The 26455-nt window shown below is 40.6% G+C and overlaps 1 protein-coding gene across 2 annotated transcripts in view; it reads right to left on the reverse strand.

The window, feature by feature from the left end:
* LOC306960796 (uncharacterized protein) overlaps positions 1-26455 on the reverse strand; it is a 130176-nt gene that overhangs the window by 86707 nt on the left and 17014 nt on the right. For both annotated transcript variants that reach the window (XM_079553352.1, XM_079553351.1), the window contains one exon: positions 1758-1949. In XM_079553352.1, coding sequence (XP_079409478.1) covers positions 1758-1949 — 192 coding nt within the window. The remainder of the gene's footprint in view (positions 1-1757; positions 1950-26455) is intronic.

A 26455-nucleotide genomic window follows, 5' to 3' on the forward strand; every position in this document is an offset into this window, starting at 1 on the left:
GCGCAGACACGGGGGGAACATGCAAACTCCACACAGAAAGGCCCCGTCCTGGTGGGAATCGAACCCGGGACCTTTTAGCTGTGAAGTGGAGGTGCTGCCCTTTAATTAATTTGTGAATTAAGATCAGAAAACAAGATCTGTCCGAATACACATCAGTAAACCGGATCTTAAATGTTCTGCTGAGTGGTAGAGGTCCTGGATAATTTGTGTTGGACACAACTTTTGAACAAAACAAACTGCACATTTAAACCATAATTGTCGTTCATTTTCAATGAACTTATCCAGTAAAAATAGTCACTGTCATTATTTTTTTTTAAAATTTGGATTTAATGCCAGCTTGAATTGAATTGAATACTTCTTGATAGGGCACGAGTAGGATATCAATATGAAGGGGGTTGGCATGGCAGATATGTCATTTCATTTTTCTTTCAAATAACTAATATTTATTATTTTAGTAAAGGTTTCAATCATAGAAATATATCTAATAGAGGTCGACCGATGTGGGTTTTTCTCAGGCTGAGGCCGATTAGCTTTTGTCTAGTTTGTTTATATTCCTGTGTGTGATGTTTCTACGTGTCAGTGTTGAACTGACACACACATTCATGTTTCGTAGGTTCTGCAGAGGAAACCCATTTGAAAAACAAAAATCAGCAGATTCCAAAACAAAGAGTGGCACGTCTCTATCTCTTATGGTTTAGAAATGATACGCTGATGTCCACAACATAAAATATATAAAGTAGGTGCATGAACTTGTGACCAATTTTCACAGTAATGTTTCTCCACTTCCCTGAGGCCGAGGGAGTCGTGGGAGGCTGTTGAGAATGATGCGTCTTCCTAATAACCTTATCTTCCTTAACTTTAAAGGCGTACACTTGTATTGCACTTTACAAGCTTTGAGAGTTGACAAGTTTCCCAAAATGCTACACTTAAGGCGAGACACAGCAGGTAAATAGGGAAAAAAAGGGCGGGGGTTTAGTAAAGGGGTTAGAAACAGGATAGGAGACTTGAGTGGTGGGGACATTTTTTATTATAATTTTTTTTTTTTTTTCTTACTTTTTTTCAGACCAATATACTGTCATCAAATCCTGCCTGTGTGATATTTAAAAAATGCTAATAAAGAAATTTTAAGAGAAAACTTTCGCCTGTTTTTTGGGTTTCAAAGCCCTGAAGTTTTGTAGCGAGTGCGCATGCTCGGCCCGTTCTCCCACTTTTCCGCTCCGGCGTCTCGTAGGAGGAAAAACACCATATTTGGGTGAAAGCGTCATCACGGGGCCCCTTAGCAGGACACGTGGATGTCAAATCTGTCAATATTTGTGAATGAAAACCCGCGGGAAAGACGGACTTTCTACTTCCGGGTCGCCCCCACCTCGCAGACAAAACATCATAAAATAAACATCATCATTTTTATATCTGACATGAAAACTAAGATGTAAAGGGAGGAAAACAGATACAAATCTCCACTTCGACCACTGCGTGAAAAATCAATCCTTTCACCTGCCGTGCCTCGCCTTAAGTCATCTTTCATTCACTCACTGATGGTTAGATTCTAATGCAGACAGACTGACGGAAGCGAGGACAGATAGATTTCTCCTCTAACAACATCACACAAGTTCCCGGCTCTAAAACGTCGTCTAAAGTTGTGATTGTTGGTGGAAAAACCTGTTTTCCGTGTTTGGGAAAGAGGAAGTCGAGGAAGTAGAAACCCCGGTCTCTGTGATAATTGTACAGAGGAGCTGCTTTTCCCGCCTCTCACTCACCTCGGCCTCCGCTGTTTTCGTTGGCGTTGCTTCCCAGCGACGAGGAGCTGAGGCTTGTGGGTAATCCCTTCACGGGGAGTTTGGAGGTCACGGGGGCGGGGCGCGAGGGCGGGGCCGGCTGCTGATTGGCGGACGCTTTGGAGGCGAGCGAGGAGGTGGTCGTCGCCGCGGTGAAGCGAGGTTTAGGGATACCTGGAGGAAAACAAAATCAAAATTATAAGGTCATATATGTCAATCAATTTCAAACTTTTGCTGTTGATTACTGTCATATATACGAGTTTTCTGTCATTTTATGTTTTAATAGAAAAATAAGGCTTTTTATACATAAAAATGGCCAACAATACCTATATTTTCAGCAACAAAATCAAAAAAGTAATAGCTGGAGCCAGGTTTGAATTCAGGTTTTTTTCATGGTATTTTGTTGGTATTTTAGTTACCTTAGTCAGGCAGGAAATAGACATTTTAAAATAATCCCACTGAAGAAAAACCTTCAACCTTTCTGGTCTTGGACTAAATATTTCGGAGTCTGTAGGAGCAACTAAAGACGAAAACCTCATTTTGAGAAAACAGGCCTAAAGATAAAAACGCCTGCACATGGGCCTGTATATTTCTCCCGCCTTTAGCTGCTTCTGTCTCCCACACAGGAAATGACCATATTTGGATTACAGTCATCCTCCTTTCCTGCTACACGTGGATACCAAGCATGTATGAATGAATACACAATGTTGTAGCCATTTCCTGGAAGTCTCTGGCTATGTATGTACAAAATGTCCTAAAACAAGCATCGCAAATGGTGAGTTTGCCGTTTTTCTTTGGTCTGTCATAAAGGAACAGGCCACCGTTTTTACATACTGAGATATGTTCTTACCTTAGCTTTGACGAGTTCTTTAGGACCTGTCTGATCTTCACCCGTGCCTTCAGTCACGTAAACACAGCGCAGACGGCGTTAGCATTTAGCCTCTCCCTCTCTCCACTATAGCTCCAAAACAGGTCAAGATAGAAGCTACCAAGCTCTTCCACGTTTTCCCTATTTAAATATGGTTACGGATAAAAGGGGGAACTATATTGTAAGGCGTAATAATACCAGGAGTAGTTTGGCATCCGCACAGTAAAGTGAAGATTACTGCGCAGATTTCGAACTACTCCTGGTATTATTACGCCTTACAATATAGTTCCCCCTTTTATCCGCTTAGAAAATCCACATTGTTTAATTGTGTGTAATTATACTTTGTAGTGGAACACTTCACGTAACCATATTTAAATAGGGAAAACGTGGAAGAGCTTGGTAGCTTCTATCTTGACCTGTTTTGGAGCTATAGAGGAGAGAGGGAGAGGCTAAATGCTAACGCCGTCTGCGCTGTGTTTACGTGACTGAAGATCAGACAGGTCCTAAAGAACTCGTCAAAGCTCAGGTAAGAACATATCTCAGTGTGTAAAAACGGTGGCCTGTTCCTTTAAATCTTAACCCACCACTTTAACCGAGCAGATTTTCTCCTGTTCGACTTTACCTAAAAGCCTCTTGAAAAAGCATCAAAATAGGGACAAACCAAGATGTAAATGGGGATGAAAACGCACCAAAAGCATCAAAACAGGCGATGAAAATGCGGCCAAAAAAGTGGCGGCAATATGAGGAAAAATCTTACATCCATTTTGTAGGCCTTGGCTTTCAAATGAGGCGCTACATTAACAGGCTGTAAGCTCGAGAAGCTTTTAGATTTTGAAAGCTGCAAAAGCAAAAAAAATATGCGCTTGTTTTATTTCTTAAAAACATTCCATTAAACAGTGCAATAGATACAGACGGCATCTCGTCATAGAAGGGGGCGTGGCTTCGCCGAGGGGGAAAATAGAATCTTTAGAGAAACACAATTTTCACTCTTTTTAGCCATTTTCTGGTGGAATATGAACTTATTTATCACATAAATAAAGTCAAGTGTAAATCGGGCCCATATGGATATTTTCTCACAGCAGATTGTTCAGTAGAAGTGAAAAAACGGCAGTTGTAGCTAGCGCTAGCTAACCGTTAGCATTAGCCCGATGCTAACATGTAGCATCATGTTAGCATTCTCAGTTTTTTTAAATATTTATGGACTGTTGAACCACTTTGCTTCTCTCCATGACTTTGTATCTTTATTTAGTAGAAACTATGTTCATAATTCTGCATTTGTTAAAGTAGTTTTTCAATCATTAGAGAAAGTTTAGATTTTTTCAAAGTTGTTTTCCCCCTTAACTGTTTTCAAACATGACCATATATGGACGATTCCAAAGATGCCGTCTGTATCAATGAGGAGAAATGTAGATGTTCAAAAGCAAACTGGAAACTTTTGAGCAAAACGTGAATAATTTAAGCCAAAACTGCAGCTGAATTTCTTTTTTTCTTTCTTTTCTTTTAACTATTTCTTTTCAAAAAAAAAAAAATCTTAACAATAAACAGAAACAAAAACAGAAACAAAGAAGGAGAAAACAGCGGCAAAACAGATAAATAAATAGTTAAATCAATAACGAAAAATAAAAATAAATAAAATAATAATAAAATAATAATAATCCAACAATTGTTCACATCTTATTTTCAGTCCATATCAATACATGTTATTGCCATTCATGTCCAAAATAGTCTTTAAGGGGAGACCAGTCGTTTACCAAATTGTCCAAAGTTCCATCCAGTGCATGATGTAATCGTTCGTATGGTAACAGTGTCAAGAGTTTCTCACTGAATGGGTTTTAACCATCATTTTTGTATTTTCAATGAACTTCTCAAGTAAGAAATTCAGATGTAAGGCAAGTTTGAACCACAAAGCACAGGAATCAAACCTTAGATAAACGATTAAAATAAACTTTTGGACGGGTATTCTACAGAGTGACTTTGAGTAAGAGCGTAACTCAAACCCTGCGTAAACAATTGATAAAAAACAGACCAGAATAAATCATTTATTCTTTTTAACTGGTCACGTCTTAAAGGATTAAATGAATGTGTGTTTTCCAAGAATGCGTCTCTAACACAAGCAATAAAGAACACAAGTAATAATGATAATCAAAGCATTACAACACATTTTTACGCCCTGAATCACTCGTTCATTCCCAAAAGCGGGATTCGAAGAGGTCTCCCGTGAGCCATGACGCATTCCTCACACATTCACCCACCGAGGAGCTGATTTCATGAAGAAAACCTCCCCAAAATGCTGAACCTGATCATTCATATCAAAGACGAGGTCCGCTTTAGTCAGTTTAGTAGTTTATCTTCCTAATTTAGTTCCATCTCACTCTCGTTTTTGTTCCCGGTTTTGTTTTTCTCCAGCACTAAAGGGTCGCGGGTGTGAGAGTCACTGAACGGAAACAAAGGACTTGGACAAAAGACACAGTGAAGTGAATAAAAACATCGTTAAGAGCAGCGGGAGAATTTAATCTTGCTTTGTGAAGACGAGGCGCCGGCTAAATCCTCTATTTGTCCAGATTAGCACCGGGTGAGCTTAGAATTTCAAACAAATCCACCACAAAGCCACGATGATCGTTGAAATCCGCCATGAAGAGTTCCTGGCTGTTATTGCCCTTTTCTGACCTTTTAACATTGATTTTTGAGGAGATTTTAAGCTAGTTTTCCTTCTTAACGTCTTAGTTAGGGGGTGTTCCAGGCACGTCCTATCGGGAGGAGGTGTCGTGGAAGACTCAGGACACGCTGGAGGGACCATGTCTCTGAGCTGGCCTGGGGTCTTGCCCAAGGACACAACAACAGTGCGCACCGAGATTCGAACCCGCGACCACAAAAAAAGTGACAAAAATTCAACAAAAAATCAACAAAAAAATGACAAAAATTAAACAAAAATGTGACACAAATTCAACAAAAAATCAACAAAAAATGACAAAAAATCAACACAAATGTGACACAAATTCAACAAAAATGTGACAAAAATTCAACAAAAAATCAACAAAAAATGACAAAAATGTGACAAAAATTCAACAAAAATGTGACAAAAATTCAACAAAAAATCAACAAAAAATGAAAAAAATGACAAAAAATAAAAAAAAATTCAACAAAAATGTGACAAAAATTCAACAAAAAATGACAAAAATTCAACAAAAATGTGACAAAAATTCAACAAAAATATGACAAAAAATCAACAAAAAATCAACAAAAAAATGACAAAAAAATCAACAAAAATGTGACAAAAATTCAACAAAAAATCAACAAAAATGTGACAAAAATTCAACAAAAAAATCAACAAAAAAATCAACAAAAAAATGACAAAAAATCAACAAAAAAATGACTAAAAATCAACAAAAATGTGACAAAAAATCAACAAAAATGTGACCAAACAAACCCCAAAAACATACAAAAGGTGACACAACACAGCAACAACGCGAGGAAAAAGATCAGTTTTGTGGTTCTTGGCTTTCAAATGAGGTGTTACACAGACTGATATAATGGCCAAAGAGGACACAATGCATTTGGTTTAGGCGGGTGGTAAGAGGTTAAGTCTTAGTTCCCCCCTGCACCTTCCCCCCCAAAAAACACATATTTTAAGCTAGTTTTCTTTCTTAACGTCTTAGTTAGGGGGTGTTCCAGGCACGTCCTATTGGGAGGAGGCTTCATGGAAGACCCAGGACACGCTGGAGGGACCATGTCTCTGAGCTGGCCTGGTGTCGCCTCTGGATCCTCCAGAACACGCAGGAGGAAGTGTGCTGGAGAGGGAGCTCAGTTTACTTCATATTAAGCTGTGCTTGTTAAGTTTTAATAAGGTACTAATGGGCATTAATAACATGCTTGTAAAGTAATAACACACTGTTTATTATACTTTTATCTGTCAACACACTAATAGGCCATTAAAAATCGCTTATAGCTTGTTCATAGCCAACCCCAAACCTAGCCTTAACCTTAACCCTGAAATGATTACTAATGCTTATCAATACTTAATGAGCACACCTTAATTTAAAGCGATACCGGGAACTCTGCTCAGATAAATGGTCTCAACTTAAATAGCGCTGTTCTACCTTCATCAGGCCCAAAGCGCTTTACAGCAAGAAACAAGTCACCCTTTCACACTCATCACTACACTAGTGTACACAGACACTGGAGGCAAGGTGGGTGTACTGTCTTGCCCAAAGACAAAACAGTGTGCACCTGCAGTAGCCGGGATTCGAACCCACGACCTTCTGATCATGAGACGACCTGCGCTACCAACTGTCACAGACGAAAATGAATGGATGGTACAGACGCTCTGAAAGAGTGGAGAAATGCACTCACACTTGTGGACACATTAGAAAACCTTTGGGCCGGTTTTCTCAAAATTTGTGTTTCGTTCGACTCATGGAACAACATCTCCACTTTAGAAGCTCGTAGAGACTCCAAACTCTTCAGTGTTGGACTTTTACGAACATGGACGAGGGGACATTTCAATTATGTAAAAGCAAAATGGACACAAAAAGTAACTTTTGAGGAAAGGATTGGGTACAATTTCAGCCAAAACTGCAGCCAAATGTTCATATCTTTTGACTTTAGATCAGGGGTGTCCAAACCACGGCCTGCGGGCCAACTGCTGTAAATTCTAAAAAATCTTTTTCTTCTTTTTTGCTTTAATTGAATTCATATGAAATAAATGAAACTCCATTAATAGAAACATGTGATGAAGGCTGTTTTTTTTACTTTAAGCATATTCAATTAAAAAGCTTATACCATGGTCTGGGTGAATACTGGATTCTGATTGGCTGGTGCATTATTTTGGTATAGCCGCACACGTAGTCCGGTAGTTAAATCACTGGGATATCACTCCGCTGTGGGCGTCGCCATAGCAACGCATGACACAGCTGAATCAGATAAAGCCGTAATTAGTGACTGACAGGAACGTATGAGATGGATTTTGTGTTAATTTCAAAGTTTTTGGCCAAAACAAAACGTTTGCTAAATGTTTGTCGAGGAGAGTGAGCAGCTAGGTTAGCTACTGTTAATAACATATGAGCTTTACATTTCTATTGGAAACGGTTAAGGCTATTCATCATTTTCAGGCGTACATAAAATGATCCTGCATTGAAGCATATTTGTCTGGATTAGTAAAGTCAAACATAAAAGTTTGAGTTGGGGGGGCCCAGGTGTGAGCGACTCCACCGCAGCTGTTTCCATAAACAGTTGAGCTGGTTGAGCTAGCTAGCTTTAGCTTCAGGTTAAACAGCGTAAAAGTGAAATAACTCCTGCCCACGAGTGCCGCATATCGGTGTTTACTTCCAGGGAAAAGTGTTTCCGGGTTAGTCCTGTTGTGTTGTGATTCTGTGCTGATGTTGTGTCGTTGAGCCTGACTGAGATCCTCGTAATAGCTGCGGAGAATGACTCGCTCTGAGACCAGCCTTCAGTGACCGGCTAATAACCCACACAAAATAGTCCCGTAGTCTGGCAGTGAGTTTAGTCAATGAAAAAAACATTTATTATAAATGTTACATTTGTGGGACCCTGGTATAAGCGGATTAAACAACGAGGAGCCGCATTAGACGCTTATAATGCAGGGGTAACAACACTGAGCGTCGTGGTGTTCTTGACTCCACGTCGTGCGTTATAACCGTCTAATGCACGACTCAGAGTTGTTTAATCCTTACTTAGTTAACATTTTATTACATTTGCTGACTTTAATACAATAGAGGTGAAGTTAAATATCTGACCTCGACTGAGTGTGGGCCAGTTTGTATATTTTTCTGTATTGTTTCTGTGTGGCCCTCAGTGAAAGAAGTTTGGACACCCCAGCTTTAAATGAACTTTTGCAGAAAATATAGATGGGCAAAAGCCATACTACACACTTTTCCTATTCTTCACAAACACATGTATTAAATCTTTACTTTTCAATTGATCTTTCCAGGTCAAAGTCCAAATACGATGTCTCAAAGTCTCCCTAAACCTCCCCGCTGAGAGTGAAGCTCGATGCAAACCCGCACGTGCCTCTCACCATCACATTGTATGATTAGCTGAGGTTAGCGCGTTAGCGTGAGCTCACAGAAGGCGCTCTGTCGTTAGCAGTGAGCGGCGGACAGGAAACATCTGGCTTCGCTCGGGCTCAGACGCACATGTGGATCGTGTTACCTCTGGACCGCGGTTAGGTAAGAGGCTCGTTCCTCTGCCACATGTCCACGGAGGAACATCCCGAGACAAAACACAATTGTGCACAGACACAAAGCTGTAAAAGGAACTTTGAAACGTTAGCCCTTTGCTTTTTTTCAGCGTTTGTCCAGAAACTGATACGAGGAGGAAGTGACCGGTGTCGGATTCAGAGCTTTACGTAACTCTGGAGTAAGAAAGAGGGATTACACACGTCTGTATCGTGTTGATTTAGTTCACAGGGCACTTTGATCACGTCCAGGAGCTTTGAGCTTTACGAGCAGACAGAAACGTGACATTTGTAGAGGTCTGAGCCAGTATTCAGCTCCTTTGTAGAGAGTCATGTAGAGTCATTCGTTTATAAGGGTGGGACAAAGTATAGTTGTGCCATTTATCGCAATACCTCTTTGTTGTGATACAAAACGATGCATTGCAGTACTTTTGATATATACAAATGTTTTTAACTTAACCTCTTAACTCCCAACTGAACCGAGAGGATCTTTTTCCTCACGTCATCAGATTTTTTTTCCATCATTTTTTGGTTGGGTGTTCAACTCATTTTTGTAACTTTTTTGTCATTTTTTTGTCATTTGTTTTCACTTTTTTGTAAATTTTTTTGGTCAAATTTTTATCACATTTTGGTAAAAATTTTTGCCATTTTTTATCAATTTTTTGTCATTTTTTTGTCAAATTTTTATCAAATTTTTGTCAAATGTTTATCAAATTTTTGTCCTTTTTTTGACACATTTTGTCACATTTTTGTCATTTTTTTTGGTCAAATTTTTTATCACATTTTGGTCATTTTTTTTTGCAATTTTTTGTCGTTTTTTGTCACATTTCTGTCATTTTTTGGTCCATTTTTTATCACATTTTTGTCATTTTTTGTCACATTTTTTGTCTTTTTTTGGTCACATTTTGATCAAATTTTTGTCATTTTTTTGTCTTTTTTTGTCAAATTTTTGTCATTTTTCCGACAATTTTTTCGTCAATTTCTTGTGACATTTTTGCCACTTTTTCATCAATGTTTTCGTCACTTTTTTGTCACATTTCCATCATTGTTTTCGTCTCAGTTTTGTCGCTATTTTCACACCTTTTTTCCAGAAGCTTTTGGACTGGGGTAAAGCCAAACTGGAGAAAATGTGCTCGGTTCAGGTGGGAGTTAAGGGGTTAAAGGAGCTATACCTGAAATACTGTAGATCTAATTATAAAACATTTGTATCAATTTAAAGGGACTATACAGAGTTTAAAAATGTTAAAATTAAGTATTTTGGGGAACATGGCTGAAATGTTCACATGGATTTCAGGACCAATCACATGTCGAGGAGCGACGGCGAGACAAGCTCTTTGTGCTTGTAGTTTGTTTACGGATCCAACATGACAGAAGCAGACGCGACGCCATTTTTCGATCAAGCTTCCGACCGTGTGCTAAATAATGTAGCTCGAAAGTTTACAGCGGGTTCGTCACATGTCATCTGATACGATGATACGATTGGCTGTGGCCACTGCAGACGCATGATAGACATTCAGCCCAATAAACGGCCATGGACGATCGTAAACCACAGCTCTCCTACGAGAAAAAGGAATTGCTGGTCCCCAGACTAAATATAACTTGTGATATTTGCGCCACGTAACTCTTCAAATATAAGAACGGCATGAATTACAAAAACAAACATCTCCAGAAATCAGCAACACTCTGGACAACTGAGGCCCTGTGTCAAAAATCCTGAAATATCCCTTTAATATAAAACCTGCAGTTACGCGTAAGACCTGAGGTGGCAGTAGTGAGCAAAAATTACCAACTTGCATCTAGTCCCTTTAACTTGTTTACATTTGTAGTAGTTTTATGAAAGTGACCATGCAAGTTGTGACATTTTCATTTTTCATTTGCATTTAGTGGTTTACTCTTTCATTGTTTGAAATTTTAAAAAAAGGGCCTTTAAAGATAAGTTTTGCTAAATCCAGATTTTGGTTCTGATTGATTTAAACAAAAGAGCCCAGACTTTTGAAAAGCTTCTACATTTTGGAAACTCTGCTTTTGCTTTCTTTTTCCAATTCATTCTGGGTAAAATATCGCAGTTTGTTCTAATGAAAAATCATGGCCCGTTTGTTTATTTAGTCAGAAACGGGTTATTAAACACACAAACCTGAAAAATCTGCGAGTATTTGGGCGGCTCAGTGGCTCAGTGGTTAGCGCTCGAGCTTCCTTAAAGGTTTTACACTGACGTAAATGTTTGAGTGAAATCAGGTTAAGTCGTTAAACACACTTTGTCACTTTCACTAATGACATTCACGAACACGTCTTATGTTTTAGACTTAAAGCATCAGTTCAGGTTATTGGGCCTGACCTGGAGCATGAATGAACTGGAAACACTCGAGCTGCTGATGTCCTTTGTGTTTTACATCTTCCATTGAGGTAAAGGATCTCAGTGTGACCAGTGGGGCAGTGAAGAAGTGTCTGTTTGTTCCTTCAGTCAGAAACGGAGACACAGTCAGAGCTTTGTCCAGAGCGATGTGACCTTTAGCAGGAAGGACATCTGACTTTTGCCCACTCAAACTCGAGCCTGACCCTCCTCTGTGCAAAGTTTGACCAATTCACAAGAAATCATGACACGATTCAAAGCTTGAAAAGATTTACGTTTAACAGAACATGAGCTTTTTCAAAGGAAGAGTTCAAACTAGAACTGAAAACTGTAATTAAGAACATTTGACCATCATTTGTAATTCTGACTTGAGCTCTATTTCTTATCTTAAATAATAAAAGGATCTATTTTATGCATGTTCTGGGTAGATTTCCTCCAGGTGCTCCTCAAATAACATGTACAATAGGTCTCTCTCCAGGGCCAGGACAGCCATTAAAAAAAAAATGGGATTTGGACATTTCAGTGGCACTTTATAAACAAAAATGAACAACTCAATATTTATATAATCTTTCTCAATGACAATGATGAAGCAATATTCTTGCAAAACATTAGAAAGTTGCAGAAATGTGCTGTCGGACAAATAACTTCACATTTATTTGTTGCCCAGAAAGATAATTGTCTACAAAAAGGCAGAAAAAAAAACATTTTTCACAATTTTTTTCCCCCATTTCTCACGACTTGTTAATGATTTTTTTTTCACACTTTAAAAAAAAAAAAAAAGGTCTGAGCCAGTATTCAGCTCCTTTGTAGAGAGTCATGTAGAGTCATTCGTTTATAAGGGTGGGACAAAGTATAGTTTTGCCATTTATCGCAATACCTCTTTGTTGTGATACAAAACAATGCATTGCAGTACTTTTGATTTATACAAATGTTTTTGACTTAACCTCTTAACTCCCAACTGAACCGAGAGGATCTTTTTCCTCACGTCATCAGATTTTTTTCCAGCATTTTTTTGTTGGGTTTTCAACTCATTTTTGTCATTTGTTTTCACATTTTTGTCAATTTTTTTGGTCAAATTTTTATCACATTTTGGTAATTTTTTTATCACATTTTTGTCATATTTTCTTCATTATTTTGTCTTTTTTTGTCAATGTTTTGTCATTTTTTTGTCACATTTTTGTATTTTTTTCGTCCATTTTTTATCATTTTTTTTTTCATTTTTTGTCTTTTTTTGTGTCAAATTTTAGACACATTTTGGTCATTTTTTCAACAATGTTTTGTCAATTTTTAATCAAATTTTTGTCATTTTTTTGTCATATTTTGTTCATTATTTTGTCTTTTTTTGTCAATGTTTTGTCATTTTTTCGTCCATTTTTAATCAATTTTTTGTCATTTTTTGTCTTTTTTTTGGTCAAATTTTTGTCAAATTTTTGTCATTTTTTTGGTCATTTTTTGTCATTTTTGTCACATTTCTGTCATTTTTTCGTCCATTTTTTATCAAATTTTTGTCATTTTTGTCCATTTTTTTGTCAAATTCTTGTCTACAAAAAGGCAGAAAAAAAAACATTTTTCACAATTTTTTCCCCCATTTCTCCCGACTTGTTAATGATTTTTTTTTCACACTTTGAAAAAAAAATAAAAATCATCTTTTCCTCCCAATTCTTGTCCTAATTTTCCCCCCAATTTTCCCCATTTTCATAACAACACCCCATTTTGAAAAAAATCTTAAAAAATTTCTTAACGCCCCCTTGTCTTTTAAACAATATTTCACACTTTTTTCCCTCATTACTTAGATAAACTCGATATTGTAAATGTGTGTATCTTCCAAACAGCCATTTCGATATTATCTTGTCGATATATTACCCACCTCAACTTACCGGTTAAAGGGACTATACAGAGTTTATACAGACCTGTTCACCACAACTGCCTCTAAAATCCTGCACTGTCGCTCAAAAAGGTCTTACTTCGGGTCTGAAGTGCCGTCATGCACGAGCTTAATATAGAAGCTGCAGTTACACATATGACCCGAGGTGGCAGCAGTGAGTAAAAAATGACCAACTTGCGCCTGGTCTCTTTAAAAAAAAATGCTAAGGAAAGAAAAAATGATGAAAATGAATGAAAAAGGAATGTTTAATCCCCATTTTACATATAGGTATTTCGCAAAAAAATTGACTTTTAAGAGCTTTTGTTACAATGTTGTTCTCTCTTCAAAAACTGACCTGGAGCCGTGTTTTCGGGCACTATCTTTGAGTGATCTTTGAATCTTCACCGGTCACTATTCTCACCAACAAAGCGTCTCATTCCATTGGCAGCTCATTTTTCAAACCGATTCAAATCAAGGTCAAATGTTTCTTATTTCAAGCACACAACACATTTTTGGACTTGTTTTTGTTTTTCGTCCAATGCATTAAAATCTCTCTGTAGTCGTTAATGTGGCGCCTCGAACGACCTGCTGGCGACGCGCTTTTGGGCCCTCGCCCTCTGGACCCTCCGAGGATAATGACACGGTGTCACCGGTGAAGCGACTCAGACAGAGACGACACCGGAGCGAATTACAGGCGTCTGGACCCGGCGCTGAGGTAGAGGAGAGTCAGCCTGTGTTTAAGCGAGAGGAGGCTGGAGCGATGGATGGATAGTTTAAAGGAATAGGCCACCGTTTTTACATATCAAGATATGTTCTTACCTAGCCTTAGCCAAGTTAATATATCCCCGTCTGGTCTTTGTCCGTGCGCTCTGCCAGGCAAACGGAGCACATACGCAGCCTCTCCCACATGTCACATAGCTCCGAAAAAGCTCACGATAGAAGCTACCAAGCTCTTCCACGTGTTCCCTATTTAAATAAAGTTACGTGAAGTGTTTTCATGCGAAGTATATTTACACAGAAATGTAACATGTCGATTTTATAAGCAGATAAAAAGGGGGACTATATTGTGAGGCGTAATGATTCAGGAGCACATCGTCCGCGCAGTAACTCCTAAAGACTTCCCCCGCTCACTTCCATCAATAACCTTTAGGAGTTACTGCGCGGACGTTTTACTCCTCGTATCATTACGCCTCACAATATAGTCCCCCTTTTTATCTGCTTATAAAATCGACATGTTACATTTCTGTGTAAATATACTTCGCATGAAAACACTTCACGTAACTTTATTTAAATAGGGAACACGTGGAAGAGCTTGGCAGCTTCTATCGTGAGCTTTTTCGGAGCTATATGACATGTGGGAGAGGCTGCGTATGTGCTCCGTTTGCGTGACAGAGCGCACGGACAAAGACCAGACGGGGATATATTAACTCGGCTAAGGTTAGGTAAGAACATATCTAAGTATGTAAAAACGGTGGCCTATTCCTTTAAGGCGAGAAACAGCAGGTGAATAGGGAAAAAAAGATAACTGTAGAGATGTCAATTTGAAACTTTTGCTGAACATCACAGATATAAATATGAGAAAAAAATGTATTGCGTTTTTTTCTGTCATTTTATGTTTTCACATAAAATAAGGCATTTTGAGCATTAAAATGGCCAAAATTGCCTATATTTTGGGCAACAAAATCAAAATAATGAATTGAGCCAGATTAAAATGTTATGGTTTTATTTTATTGACATATTAGTGACTAAGATTTTTTCAGAGGGGATTTTGGATATTTTGTTTAGTTTTTCAATAAACTAATCATCAGTGAAAAAATCTGTAAAAACTCAAATTCCGCCTGTTTTTTTGGTTTCAAAGTTGAATAAATCAGGCTAGGAAATAGATATTAAAAAATCCCTCTGAAAAAACCTTCAAAATCTTGTTGTGTCTCAGACTGTAAAGTTTGGAGTCTGTGGGAGCTTCTATAAGGGCTCAGGCTCTGCCCGAGTGCGGCTTCTCTCATTCAGAGAAAACCAGCCCTGAAGTTTTGTAGCGAGTGCTCATGCTCGGCCCGTTCTTCCACTTTTCCGCTCCAGCGTCTCGTAGGAGGAAAAACACCATATTTGGGTGAAAGCGTCATCACGGGGCCCCTTAGCAGGACACGTGGATGTCAAATCTGTCAATATTTATGAATGAAAACCCGCGGGAAAGACGGCCTTTCTACTTCCGGGTCGCCCCCACCTCGCAGACAAAACATCATAAAATAAACATCATCATTTTTATATCTGACATGAAAACTAAGATGTAAAGGGAGGAAAACAGATACAAATCTCCACTTCGACCACTGCGTGAAAAATCAATGCTTTCACCTGCCGTGTCTCGCCTTAAATGTCTCAATTTGAGCATAATAATCCACACATTTGAGCTGTTTTGTTTATCGAGATTATTTCACTTGTTCTGAGACATTTCGTCCTTATTTCAGGTGATTTTCTGGTCTTATCTCATTAGTAGTTTACATTCTTATTTCAAGCGAGATTTACCATATAAACAACATTGAAATGTCCTCGAAGTAGCGAAGTAAACTTGGTCAGATCAGGAAAAAAGCCTAAATGAGTGGAATCCGCTCAAAACGAGATACATTTCCTCGATTCAAGTCATTTAAGTCGACGCTTGATATTTACTTTCTGTGGTGAAATCAGACTGGGAATAAGACAGTGCTGATGTTCCTCCCTCTGTAACATCCACGTGACTCGAACGTCTGTGACCAAACGCAATTTCCTCCTGTATAAAATGAGGAACACGGAAAAAAATGTGTGGAATTCGTCCGTGTTCTCTACATTTGTGACATAACGATCACGTTCCGACGACAGTGTGCTCTGAATGTGACTCTGCGGTTCTGGTTTGGCAACGCGGTTTGTTTTTCAGACAATTTAAGCAAGTTATAGACTTCAAAACGGGAAAATATGCAATAAACATGTCTCTGGGTAAGACACGTTTTACATTTTCGGATGATTTACAAGATCAAGAGCAATTCACACTTATTTTCCTCCATTTTTTCCCCCCCGATTTAGACAAAAAAAAAAGGAATTGCTGTTTCTCTAACAGGTTTCTCTAGAGTTTGCATGTTCTCCCCGTGTCTGCGTAGGTTCCCCGCCCACTAAAAACATGCACAATAGGCCAGGATGAATGAGAGCGTGTTTGAAAGTGCGAAATAACGATTAGGAGTGTGGCCTCTTCATTGTCATTGTACATCAGGGGTGGCCAACGAGTCAGAGACCAAGAGCCGAAATGTTCAACCTTGATCCTGTGAAGAGCCACAAAGGCACCGACCATTAGCGAGATCCCGGGGCGGTAGTTTATTGTGATTAAATAGAATGTTTTATTTAATCACAGTAAACTATAACTTTATGCCTTTTGCTTTTTTTTGTTCAATAATTGTGTTAGATTGAATGGTTTTACTCCTCACCATGATTGAAATACATGTATATTAACTCAAATTTTGTGCTGTTCTGCTCTGACTGAGACAGAATTAGATGTTTTTGTTTTTTTTTAATGCTGGGGTGTGTTTGTATGTGGGGCCCCTTCCCACTGAGACCCCTTCTCTGATCCGCCCCTGGCCTGTGCGCTCTGTGCCTGAAGCTTTTAGCCGGGCAAACAGACTAATCTCCGATGTTTATTCATTCATAAACAGGAGACTAGTCTGGCGACCCTGTCGTAGAAAAGCTACTGCTTGAGGCGGGACTAATGTGGGACGACCGAAGCGCAGCAGCCAATGAGAACATAGCGGATGTGACGACAGAAACAGAGACATGAAAGTTGTATCATTGGGACATTAACAATGGCGCTCCTGCCACACGGAGTTCAGGAAATGACTTCTGTCGTTTATGTCAGAAAAACTTAAGAATACAAGCAAACCGGAGCATTACGTGAAGTGGTTGCTTGTGTTGAAAAACTACAAAACAAAGGCGCAACAACGTGACGCCCGTTCAGGAGCTGCTCTGATTGGTCGGTCGGCTCCATATCGCTGTTGCCAGACCCTCTTCTGTAAAGAAGCGGAGTCTGGTTGGCGAGACTATGCAGCTTCGTCCTGACTGGACTGTGCAGAGAGAACGCACTCTCGGCTGCACAAAGTTCATAAACTTTAACCAGGAGCCTCTGGACGACTGAGAGTCTGTTTTAAGTTGTATTTGTTACAGTCACATGTGAAAGAGAAGTCATCAGGAGTAGTTTGGCATCCGCACAGTAAAGTGAAGATTACTGCGCGGATTTCGAACTACTCCTGGTATTATTACGCCTTACATTATAGTTCCCCCTTTTATCCGCTTAGAAAATCCACATTGTTTAATTTTGTGTAATTATACTTTGTAGTGGAACACTTCACGTAACCATATTTAAATAGGGAAAACGTGGAAGAGCTTGGTAGCTTCTATCTTGACCTGTTTTGGAGCTATAGTGGAGAGAGGGAGAGGCTAAATGCTAACGCCGTCTGCGCTGTGTTTACGTGACTGAAGGCACGGGTGAAGACCAGACGGGTCCTAAAGAACTCGTCAAAGCTCAGGTAAGAACATATCTCAGTATGTGAAAACGGTGGCCTGTTCCTTTAATGAGCCACGTCATGATTTTACTCATTTACTTTCATTTCACCGTCTTATTTCTTACCCTGTGTATTGTTTTGAAGCTTTGTAGTTTTTCCTCACTTCTCTCGCAGCTTATAAAAACAAAACGCTCTTATGCAACAGTTCTGCGCGAGCGACGTGCCCGTCCCTCATCGAACCCCCGCACGTCGAGCGTCTGACGGGCTGTGGAATGATCCAACACCAGGAATGTGGCACGAGAGGCGTTTCACTCTCTGCTCCGTCAGCCCCTTCATTTCCCGAGTCTCTGCTGCGGCCGACGCTTCAAACAAAAGCCAAGACGATACGTTCATTTCTCTGGGTCGCTTTAAAGGCAGGAAAAGGCGGCTCGAAGGTCCACGGGTTCGATTCCCACCAGGACGGGGCCTTTCTGTGTGGAGTTTGCACGTTCTCCCCGTGTCTGTGGAGACTCCGGTTTCCCCTACCAGGTGATTCTGACCGTCAGCCCGGCTCCACATCTGGAGAAGGATGGGTCAAATGCAGAGAGAGAGAGACAGGGAGGGGCGGGTCGCGGGCCACACGGGCGGGTCGCGGGCCACATATTATTCTAAAGGACTGTGGCCTCATAAATAACGACAGTTTACTTTACTTTATGTACTTTCTCAGCCTCAAAGTGCTACATAAAGTCATTATTCATTCATTCCAAGTTACTATTGTAGCCCTGGTGCAGACTGGCCATCTACCACGTGGCTATAATATGCCGTTTATATCCATCCATCCAGTGTTAATTTCGTCGACCAAATATATTTAGTCTCAATTTTAGTCAAAGTGATATTTTTGACGACTAAAATTTGACTGAAACTGAATTAAAAGTTTTTCATGAGACTAAAACTCTGACTAAAATGTCCAGATATTTTAGTCGACTAAAATATGACTAAATAAAAATGAAAAGCAATCATTAATAATAATAGTAATAATAATAATAAAAATAAAAAAATAAAAAAAATAAAAAGTTAAAATCGAAAGTTGATTACATCTGTTTTTTTGCGTGTGTATATGTGTGTAAATGTATGTATATGTGTATGTATGTGTATATGTAATTGTTGTTGTTTTTGTTGTTGTTGTTTTTTACATTGGTTAGGCCATCTAGTTTGTAAGTTTTTCTTCAAGAATGGGGTTGGAGTTTATAAGATTTTTTTTTTCTTCATCCAACTCCTGTTCTTCTTTTCATGGAATGTATTGTTTGTTTTTTGTTGGTTTGTTGCTTTATTTTAGGTTGCATTACCTTGAAAAAAGAATAAATAAAATGAAATGAAAAAAAAAAGGAGAGACTTAAATCATCCAAACTTCTATTGTCCGTCTGAAAGAGCCTCAGATCATGTAAAGTCTCTGCCAAAGGATCAGCTCTGAGCTTTGTTCATGTGGAGCAGCTCCATGAAGCAGAGGAACAAGATTAAATATGATTATAATGAATATTATCAATGCAAAGTCGACTAAATTAGTCTTAAATTTAGTCGACTAAAACTAGACTAAAATTGAAAAGATTTGTTTGACTAAATCTTGACTAAAATTAAATTACATTTTAGTCAAAAGACTAAGACTAAAACTAAATTAAACTATGTTGTCAAAATTAACACTGCATCCATCAATCCATTTTCTTCCACTTCTCTTCCACCCAAACCACATTGCACCAGCCCCTATGGCGCCTCCTGCAGGTGGTGGGTCCACAGAAGGACGGCCTCATGGTTCTAACCGGGCCTGTCGGTCTCTCCTAAGGGGCTTCTGAACCGCTCTGTGTCTGACCCGTCACCTAGGACCAATGGGAGACCCTACCAGGGACACGAAGCCCCCGACAACCGAGCCCCGAGCATCATTCAGGCGCTCAAGGATTTATGTTTATGTTCATATCCTGATCTCTTATTATGTCAGCGCCCTCTGCTGGACACATTCACATTATTCTGCCCCCGCCCACTTTTGACTCTTTTTGCGTTGTCTCGGCACTTCTGTTATACAGACTCTTCCGGTCGAGCGTGAAGCCAGTTCATTTTAACGGAGAACGAGGGGAAATATTCTCCGCTCAAATCTGATGTTTAGTCGATTGATTTGTGTAAAATGTCCACACTGCAGCGTTTCTCTGCGCGGACGAAAAACGGCTTTGTTTTCCTGTAGTGACTGATTTTATGTGGACTTCTTCAGCCCCATGTTAACACATAGGAGAAAAGGGGCGGGCACAATTCATGGCGGCGCCCACGCGAGCCTCCGGAATAAGGTGAATATGGAATTCTTTCCTTTTTTTAATAGGTAGCGTTCACGATTTGGAATGTGATGATGCCATAATGTCAGATGGAGGGCGGGGCCAATAAAACTCTATGAGAGAAATGCAGTTTTTGGAAGAAATCTCCAAAACGAAAATTGACAAATGTTTTTCCTCTTCAGTATTTGATTGTGATTGGATTCTCAAACCTGTGATATTATTTTTATGTCTGAAAGTCCTTTCTATTGGACAACATCATGGTCATGTTTTCGCATATTGTCACCACTTATTGACATTTTTCAGAGATAATAATTGGACATTAGTTCATATGAGCCGACAGAGGAGATAATGAACTTTGTGACAGTTTTTGTTTCATGTGGATTCCTCAGTAATGACTGAGATATGAGCCAAAAAACAAAGACATAAAAATATGCATTTTGTCAGTTACCACCGTTACCATAGTTACCGTCAGTTGACCTCCACCTCAATGTTAAACTATGGCTCTTTAGAATGTTGTGATGTCACGTGAACGCTACCTATTTAAGCTGCCCCCTAGTGGCTGGAGTGAGCAAACTGGTTATTTCGTTAAAAATCCATAATTCCGCACAGGAATGGGCAAGAGACGTACTTTTTTCTTGACCTGCTCAGGAATTCACGTCTGTGTACAAATATTCATGTCTGTGTACACTGGTGGATGAATGAGAGAGTGAATGAGTGACTGGTTCTGTACTGTAAAGCGCTTTGGGCCTGATAAAGGTAGAAAACGCTATACAAGTTGAATCCATTTAACATTTTACCTCAAAGCTGAAAAATAAAATCTGCTATTTTGTTTGGCATATTGCACAAATTCACCATTTGATGTGAGCTGTGTTACTGCATCAGGCCCCTGGATCTGTGAAGTGTGAATAAGAAAAGATTCCCTCCATTCCACCCGCGACGCTGCACTGATAGCCCTTTTCCACCGAGCTGGTGCCGGTGCTGGTTCTGGGCCAGTTCCAGTTTCAGAACCGGTTCTTTCGTTTTCCACTGAAAAAACGCTGGCTCTTGGTTCCAAAATCTGGTGCCGGTTGGGAACCAATTAAAAGCTGGACCAAGAAACAAGCACCAGTGATGTCAGCGGCTGGGGGCGTGGCTCTCTCCTCCAACAAACAATCAATATTAGTTAGTTTGTGCTTATAACTTCCTGGAGAAGCCAAAACAGTCTCTGTGGAGGAAACTGTTGTTTTGCTTTATGCTCTTCAGCTAAAACACGAGTTAGAAAGAAGAAATCAAAATGTTAACGGCTGCTGTGACTGAAACATAAACTTATTTTTCTGTATGTTATAACCAGAAGTGGCTGTAGTCAGATGTTGCTATCCATGTTTGATGTTGACTTCCCAAAGTGTTGCTATGACAATAGGCACAGCTCTCATTTTGGTGGAAAACCAAGTTAGTATGGAACCAACCCGGCACCAGAACCAGCCCAGAACCAACACCTTGGAGGGCTTTTCCACCAAGGTGTTGTTTCTGGGCTGGCTCAGAGCTGGTTCTGGTGCCGGGTTGGTTCCATACTGACTTTCCTTCCTTTCCTTTCCTTCCCTTCCTTTCCTTCCTTTCCTTTCCTTCCTTTCCTTCCTTTCCTTCCTTTCCTTCCCTTTCCTTTCCTTTCCTTCCCTTCCTTTCCTTCCTTTCCTTCCTTTCCTTCCTTCCTTCCTTTCCTTCCCTTCCTTCCTTCCTTTCCTTTCCTTTCCTTCCTTCCTTCCCTTCCTTCCCTTCCTTTCCTTCCTTCCCTTCCTTTCCTTTCCTTCCCTTCCCTTCCTTTCCTTCCTTCCCTTCCTTTCCTTTCCTTTCCTTTCCTTTCCTTCCTTCCTTCCCTTCCTTCCCTTCCTTTCCTTCCTTCCTTCCTTTCCTTCCCTTCCTTTCCTTTCCTTCCCTTCCTTCCATTCCTTTCCTTCCCTTCCTTTCCTTCCTTTCCTTCCCTTCCCTTCCTTCCCTTCCGTTCCTTCCTTCCTTCCTTTCCTTCCCTTCCTTTCCTTTCCTTCCCTTCCTTCCATTCCTTTCCTTCCCTTCCTTCCTTTCCTTTCCTTTCCTTTCCTTTCCTTCCTTCCTTCCCTTCCTTCCCTTCCATTCCTTTCCTTCCCTTCCTTCCCTTCCTTTCCTTCCCTTCCTTTACTTCCTTTCCTTCCCTTTCCTTCCTTCCTTCCCTTCCTTTCCTTCCCTTCCTTCCCTTCCTTTCCTCCCTTCCTTCCCTTCCTTTCCTTCCTTTCCTTTCCTTCCCTTCCTTTCCTTCCCTTCCTTCCCTTCCTTTCCTTTCCTTCCTTTCCTTCCCTTTCCTTCCTTCCTTCCCTTCCTTTCCTTCCCTTCCTTCCCTTCCTTTCCTCCCTTCCTTCCCTTCCTTTCCTTCCTTTCCTTTCCTTCCCTTCCTTTCCTTCCCTCCCTTCCTTCCCTTCCTTCCTTCCTTTCCTTCCCTTCCTTTCCTTTCCTTCCCTTCCTTCCATTCCTTTCCTTCCCTTCCTTTCCTTCCTTTCCTTCCCTTCCCTTCCTTCCCTTCCGTTCCTTCCTTCCTTCCTTTCCTTCCCTTCCTTTCCTTTCCTTCCCTTCCTTCCATTCCTTTCCTTCCCTTCCTTCCTTTCCTTTCCTTTCCTTTCCTTTCCTTCCTTCCCTTCCTTCCCTTCCATTCCTTTCCTTCCCTTCCCTTCCTTTCCTTCCCTTCCTTTACTTCCTTTCCTTCCCTTTCCTTCCTTCCTTCCCTTCCTTTCCTTCCCTTCCTTCCCTTCCTTTCCTCCCTTCCTTCCCTTCCTTTCCTTCCTTTCCTTTCCTTCCCTTCCTTTCCTTCCCTTCCTTCCCTTCCCTTCCTTCCCTTCCTTTCCTTCCTTTCCTTCCCTTCCTTTCCTTCCTTTCCTTCCCTTCCTTTCCTTTCCTTTCCTTCCTTCCCTTCCTTCCCTTCCTTCCTTTCCTTCCCTTCCTTTCCTTCCCTTCCTTTCCTTCCTTTCCTTTCCTTCCTTCCCTTCCTTCCTTTCCTTCCCTTCCCTTCCTTTCCTTTCTTTCCTTTCCTTCCTTTCCTTTCCTTCCTTCCCTTCCTTCCTTTCCTTCCCTTCCCTTCCTTTCCTTTCTTTCCTTTCCTTCCTTTCCTTTCCTTCCTTTCCCTTCCTTCCCTTCCTTTCCTTCCTTCCCTTCCTTCCCTTTCCTTCCCTTCCTTTCCTTCCTTTCCTTTCCTTTCCTTCCTTCCTTTCCTTTCCTTCCTTTCCTTTCCTTCCTTTCCCTTCCTTCCCTTCCTTTCCTTCCCTTCCTTCCCTTCCTTTCCTTTCCTTCCTTTCCTTTCCTTTCCTTCCTTTCCCTTCCTTCCCTTCCTTTCCTTCCTTCCCTTCCTTCCCTTCCTTTCCTTTCCTTCCTTTCCTTCTCTTCCTTTCCCTTCCTTTCCTTCCCTTCCTTTCCTTCCTTTCCTTCCTTTCTTTTCCTTCCTTTCCTTTCCTTCCTTTCCCTTCCTTCCCTTCCTTCCCTTCCCTTCCTTCCCTTTCCTTCCTTTCCTTTCCTTCCTTTCTGGTGGGAAAAGCCCTTTAGTTACATAAAACAAGAGGATGAAGACTTTCCTTATGGGAACTTTACAAACGCATGACAGAAATACAGCTTTGGTCGGAAAGAGATGCTCGACGAGAGGAATTCAGCGCCGACAAAATGAGTAGTTGTAAAAGATTTGCATGTCGTTGGAGTCACGCAGCAGCTGAAGAATGCGTTTGCCGATTCGGAAGGAGCAGCATTTTACCCTTTTACTCTTTTACCGGTGGTTTTGTTGAAAATAAAAGTCGTGCGTGTGTTTGTTGAGGAAAACTCCGCAGGTAAAAAAAACGTGTGTTCACATTCGGGAGCAGCAAAAGCAGCGACACTCGGCTCCACAGTCCGTTTATAGCTAAAGTATAGGCTTGGTTTGTTGAAAGACCTGCCTGAGAACGGACCGAGCAGTGAAACATTGAGAGAAACTTATGCAACGAAGGGATTCACAGTTTTGTGGATTTGCATGTTGTTTGGTTGTTTGGTTATTTACGTGAGAGTTCTCCGCGGCATAAGCGTTACTATTTTGACGAGACGCTGCAGGTGAAAACATTTACATTTAGAGGAAACTTTTGCTGAGCATTATTGATAAAAACATGGGGGGGGAAAAAATGTTGCAAGTTGTCCGCCATTTCATGTATTCATTTAAAAATAAGACATTTTATGCATAAAAAATATTGTTAAGCCCAAGACAGGAAAGTTTGGAGTCGGAGTAGGAGCAACTAAAGTGGAGATGCTGATGTCTTTGGATTGAATAACTTCCTTCCTTCCCTTCCCTTCCCTTCCTTTCCTTCCTTCCCCTCCTTCCCATCCTTTCCTTCCTTCCTTCCTTCCTTCCTTCCTTCCTTCCTTCCTTCCTTCCTTCCTTCCTTCCTTCCTTCCTTCCTTCCTTCCTTCCTTCCTTCCTTCCTTCCTTCCTTCCTTCCTTCCTTCCTTCCTTCCTTTCCTTTCCTTTCCTTTCCTTTCCTTCCCTCCTTCCCTTCCTTCGCTCCTTCGCTCCTTTTCTTCCCTTCCTTTCCTTCCCTCCTTTGCTTTCCTTCCGTCCTTCCTTTTCTTTCCTTCTTTCCTTCCTTCCTTCCTTCCCTTCTTTCCTTCCTTCCTTCCTTTCCTTCCTTCCTTTCCTTCCCTCCTTTCCTTCCCTCCTTTGCTTCCCTTCCTTCCTTCCTTTTCTTTCCTTCCTTCCTTCCTTCCTTTTCTTCCCTTCCTTCCTTCCTTTTCTTTCCTTCCTTCCTTTCCTTTCCTTCCCTTCCCTTCCTTTCCTTCCTTTCCTTTCCCTTCCTTCCTTTCCTTCCTTTCCTTCCCTTCCTTTCCTTCCCTTTCCTTCCTTTCCTTTCCTTCCTTCCCTTTCCTTTCCCTTCCTTCCTTTCCTTTCCTTTCCTTTCCTTCCCTTCCTTTCCTTCCTTCCTTCCTTTCCTTCCCTTCCTTTCCTTTCCTTTCCCTTCCTTCCCTTCCTTTCCTTCCTTTCCTTCCCTTCCTTTCCTTCCCTTCTTTTCCTTTCCTTCCTTTCCCTTCCTTTCCTTTCCTTCCTTTCCTTTCCTTTCCTTTCCTTTCCTTCCTTCCTTCCCTTTCCGTTCCTTCCTTCCTTTCTTCCCTCCCTCCCTTCCCTTCCTTCCCTTCCTTTCCTTCCTTTCCTTTCCTTCCCTTCCTTTCCTTCCTTTCCTTTCCTTCCCTTTCCTTTCCTCCTTCCCTTCCTTCCCTTCCCTTCCCTTTCCCTTCCTTTCCTTCCCTTCCTTTCCTTCCCTTCCTTCCCTTTCCCTTCCTTTCCTTTCCTTCCCTTTCCTTTCCTTCCTTTCCTTCCCTTCCCTTCCTTTCTTTCCTTTCCCTTCCTTCCTTCCCTTCTTTTCTTTTCCTTCCCTTTCTTTTGCCACAGGTTATTCACTGACTTTGTAAAGTTATTTTATATATAGATTTTTCCTCTATTTCAAGACCATTTACATTGTAGATTCTCTCTGAAGGCGTTACTTTACAAATGAACACATATGGAATCATGTTTTCAACCAAAACATGTGAAATAGGTTCTTCAGAATCGCCGCCTTTTGCTTTGATTTCTGCTTTGCACTTTTGACATTTTCTCAATAATGCATTAGTCTCATAAAGCGCTTTTCCAGACACTCAAAGTCACAGTTTCGTGCATTATACACTCCCTCCATACTTGGTGGTGGTAAGATACTGTTGTAGCCACAGCCGCCCTGGGGTAGACTGACAGGAGCGAGGCAGCCAGTCTGTGCCATCGGCCCCTCCGACCACCACAGACCACTCACTACATTCACCCAAACGTTCTCCCATCCAAGCACGGCAACTTTGATTATTTAAGGAGAGACGCTGCAGCTGAAGATGGAAAAATGTATAATGTAAGTATGTTTTTTTGTTATTTTATTTTCTGTGATAAAAACTGAATATTGGATCGAGCCAGGTTTAATTGTATTGTTTTATTTTGTTTTCACATTAGTTACTAAGACTTTTTCAGAGGGGATTTTGGATCTTGTTCAGTTTTAAAATTAAGGCTGAAACAACTTATCGATTATTGAAATAGTCGACAACTAAATTTTAGTAATCGATTCATTGTTTTCTCGTAAACACAGACTCACGTAGAGCAAAAATTCCATGAAAATTTAGCATTTTTTATGAAAACCTACTTTGTTTTTAAAATTTGGGTCTGCAGTGTTTTCTACATTAAAAATTTCCTAAATATTTGTTTGTGTCTCATCCAATCAGAGGCAGAATTAGTGCCAAGAGTAGGGATGTCACAGTAACCGGTGTAGCTGTAAACCCCGGTAAAAATTTGGACGGTGAAAATGACCGTCTTGTTTTGTGTTTTTATTATTATCTCGCTGAATAACCGCACCCACGGTGTCGGCACGGTGAGCCTCACCAGCCACCGTCTCATCTGCTGCAGTTTCCGCGCATGTGCACTTTGTTGTTTGTGACCCAAACAAAACTTTCTCAAAGCTGGAATCATGTCCGACACGACAGCGCAGGATCTGTCAGCCTCAGAGTTCAGTTTGAGGAGCGTGCAGGAAAAAGTGTCTCTAAAGCAGCAAGACTTCAAACCTCTGACTCTCCTGCGTG

This window comes from Gobius niger (assembly GCF_951799975.1).
Source record: "Gobius niger genome assembly, chromosome: 3".
In the NCBI taxonomy this organism is placed as follows: domain Eukaryota; kingdom Metazoa; phylum Chordata; class Actinopteri; order Gobiiformes; family Gobiidae; genus Gobius; species Gobius niger.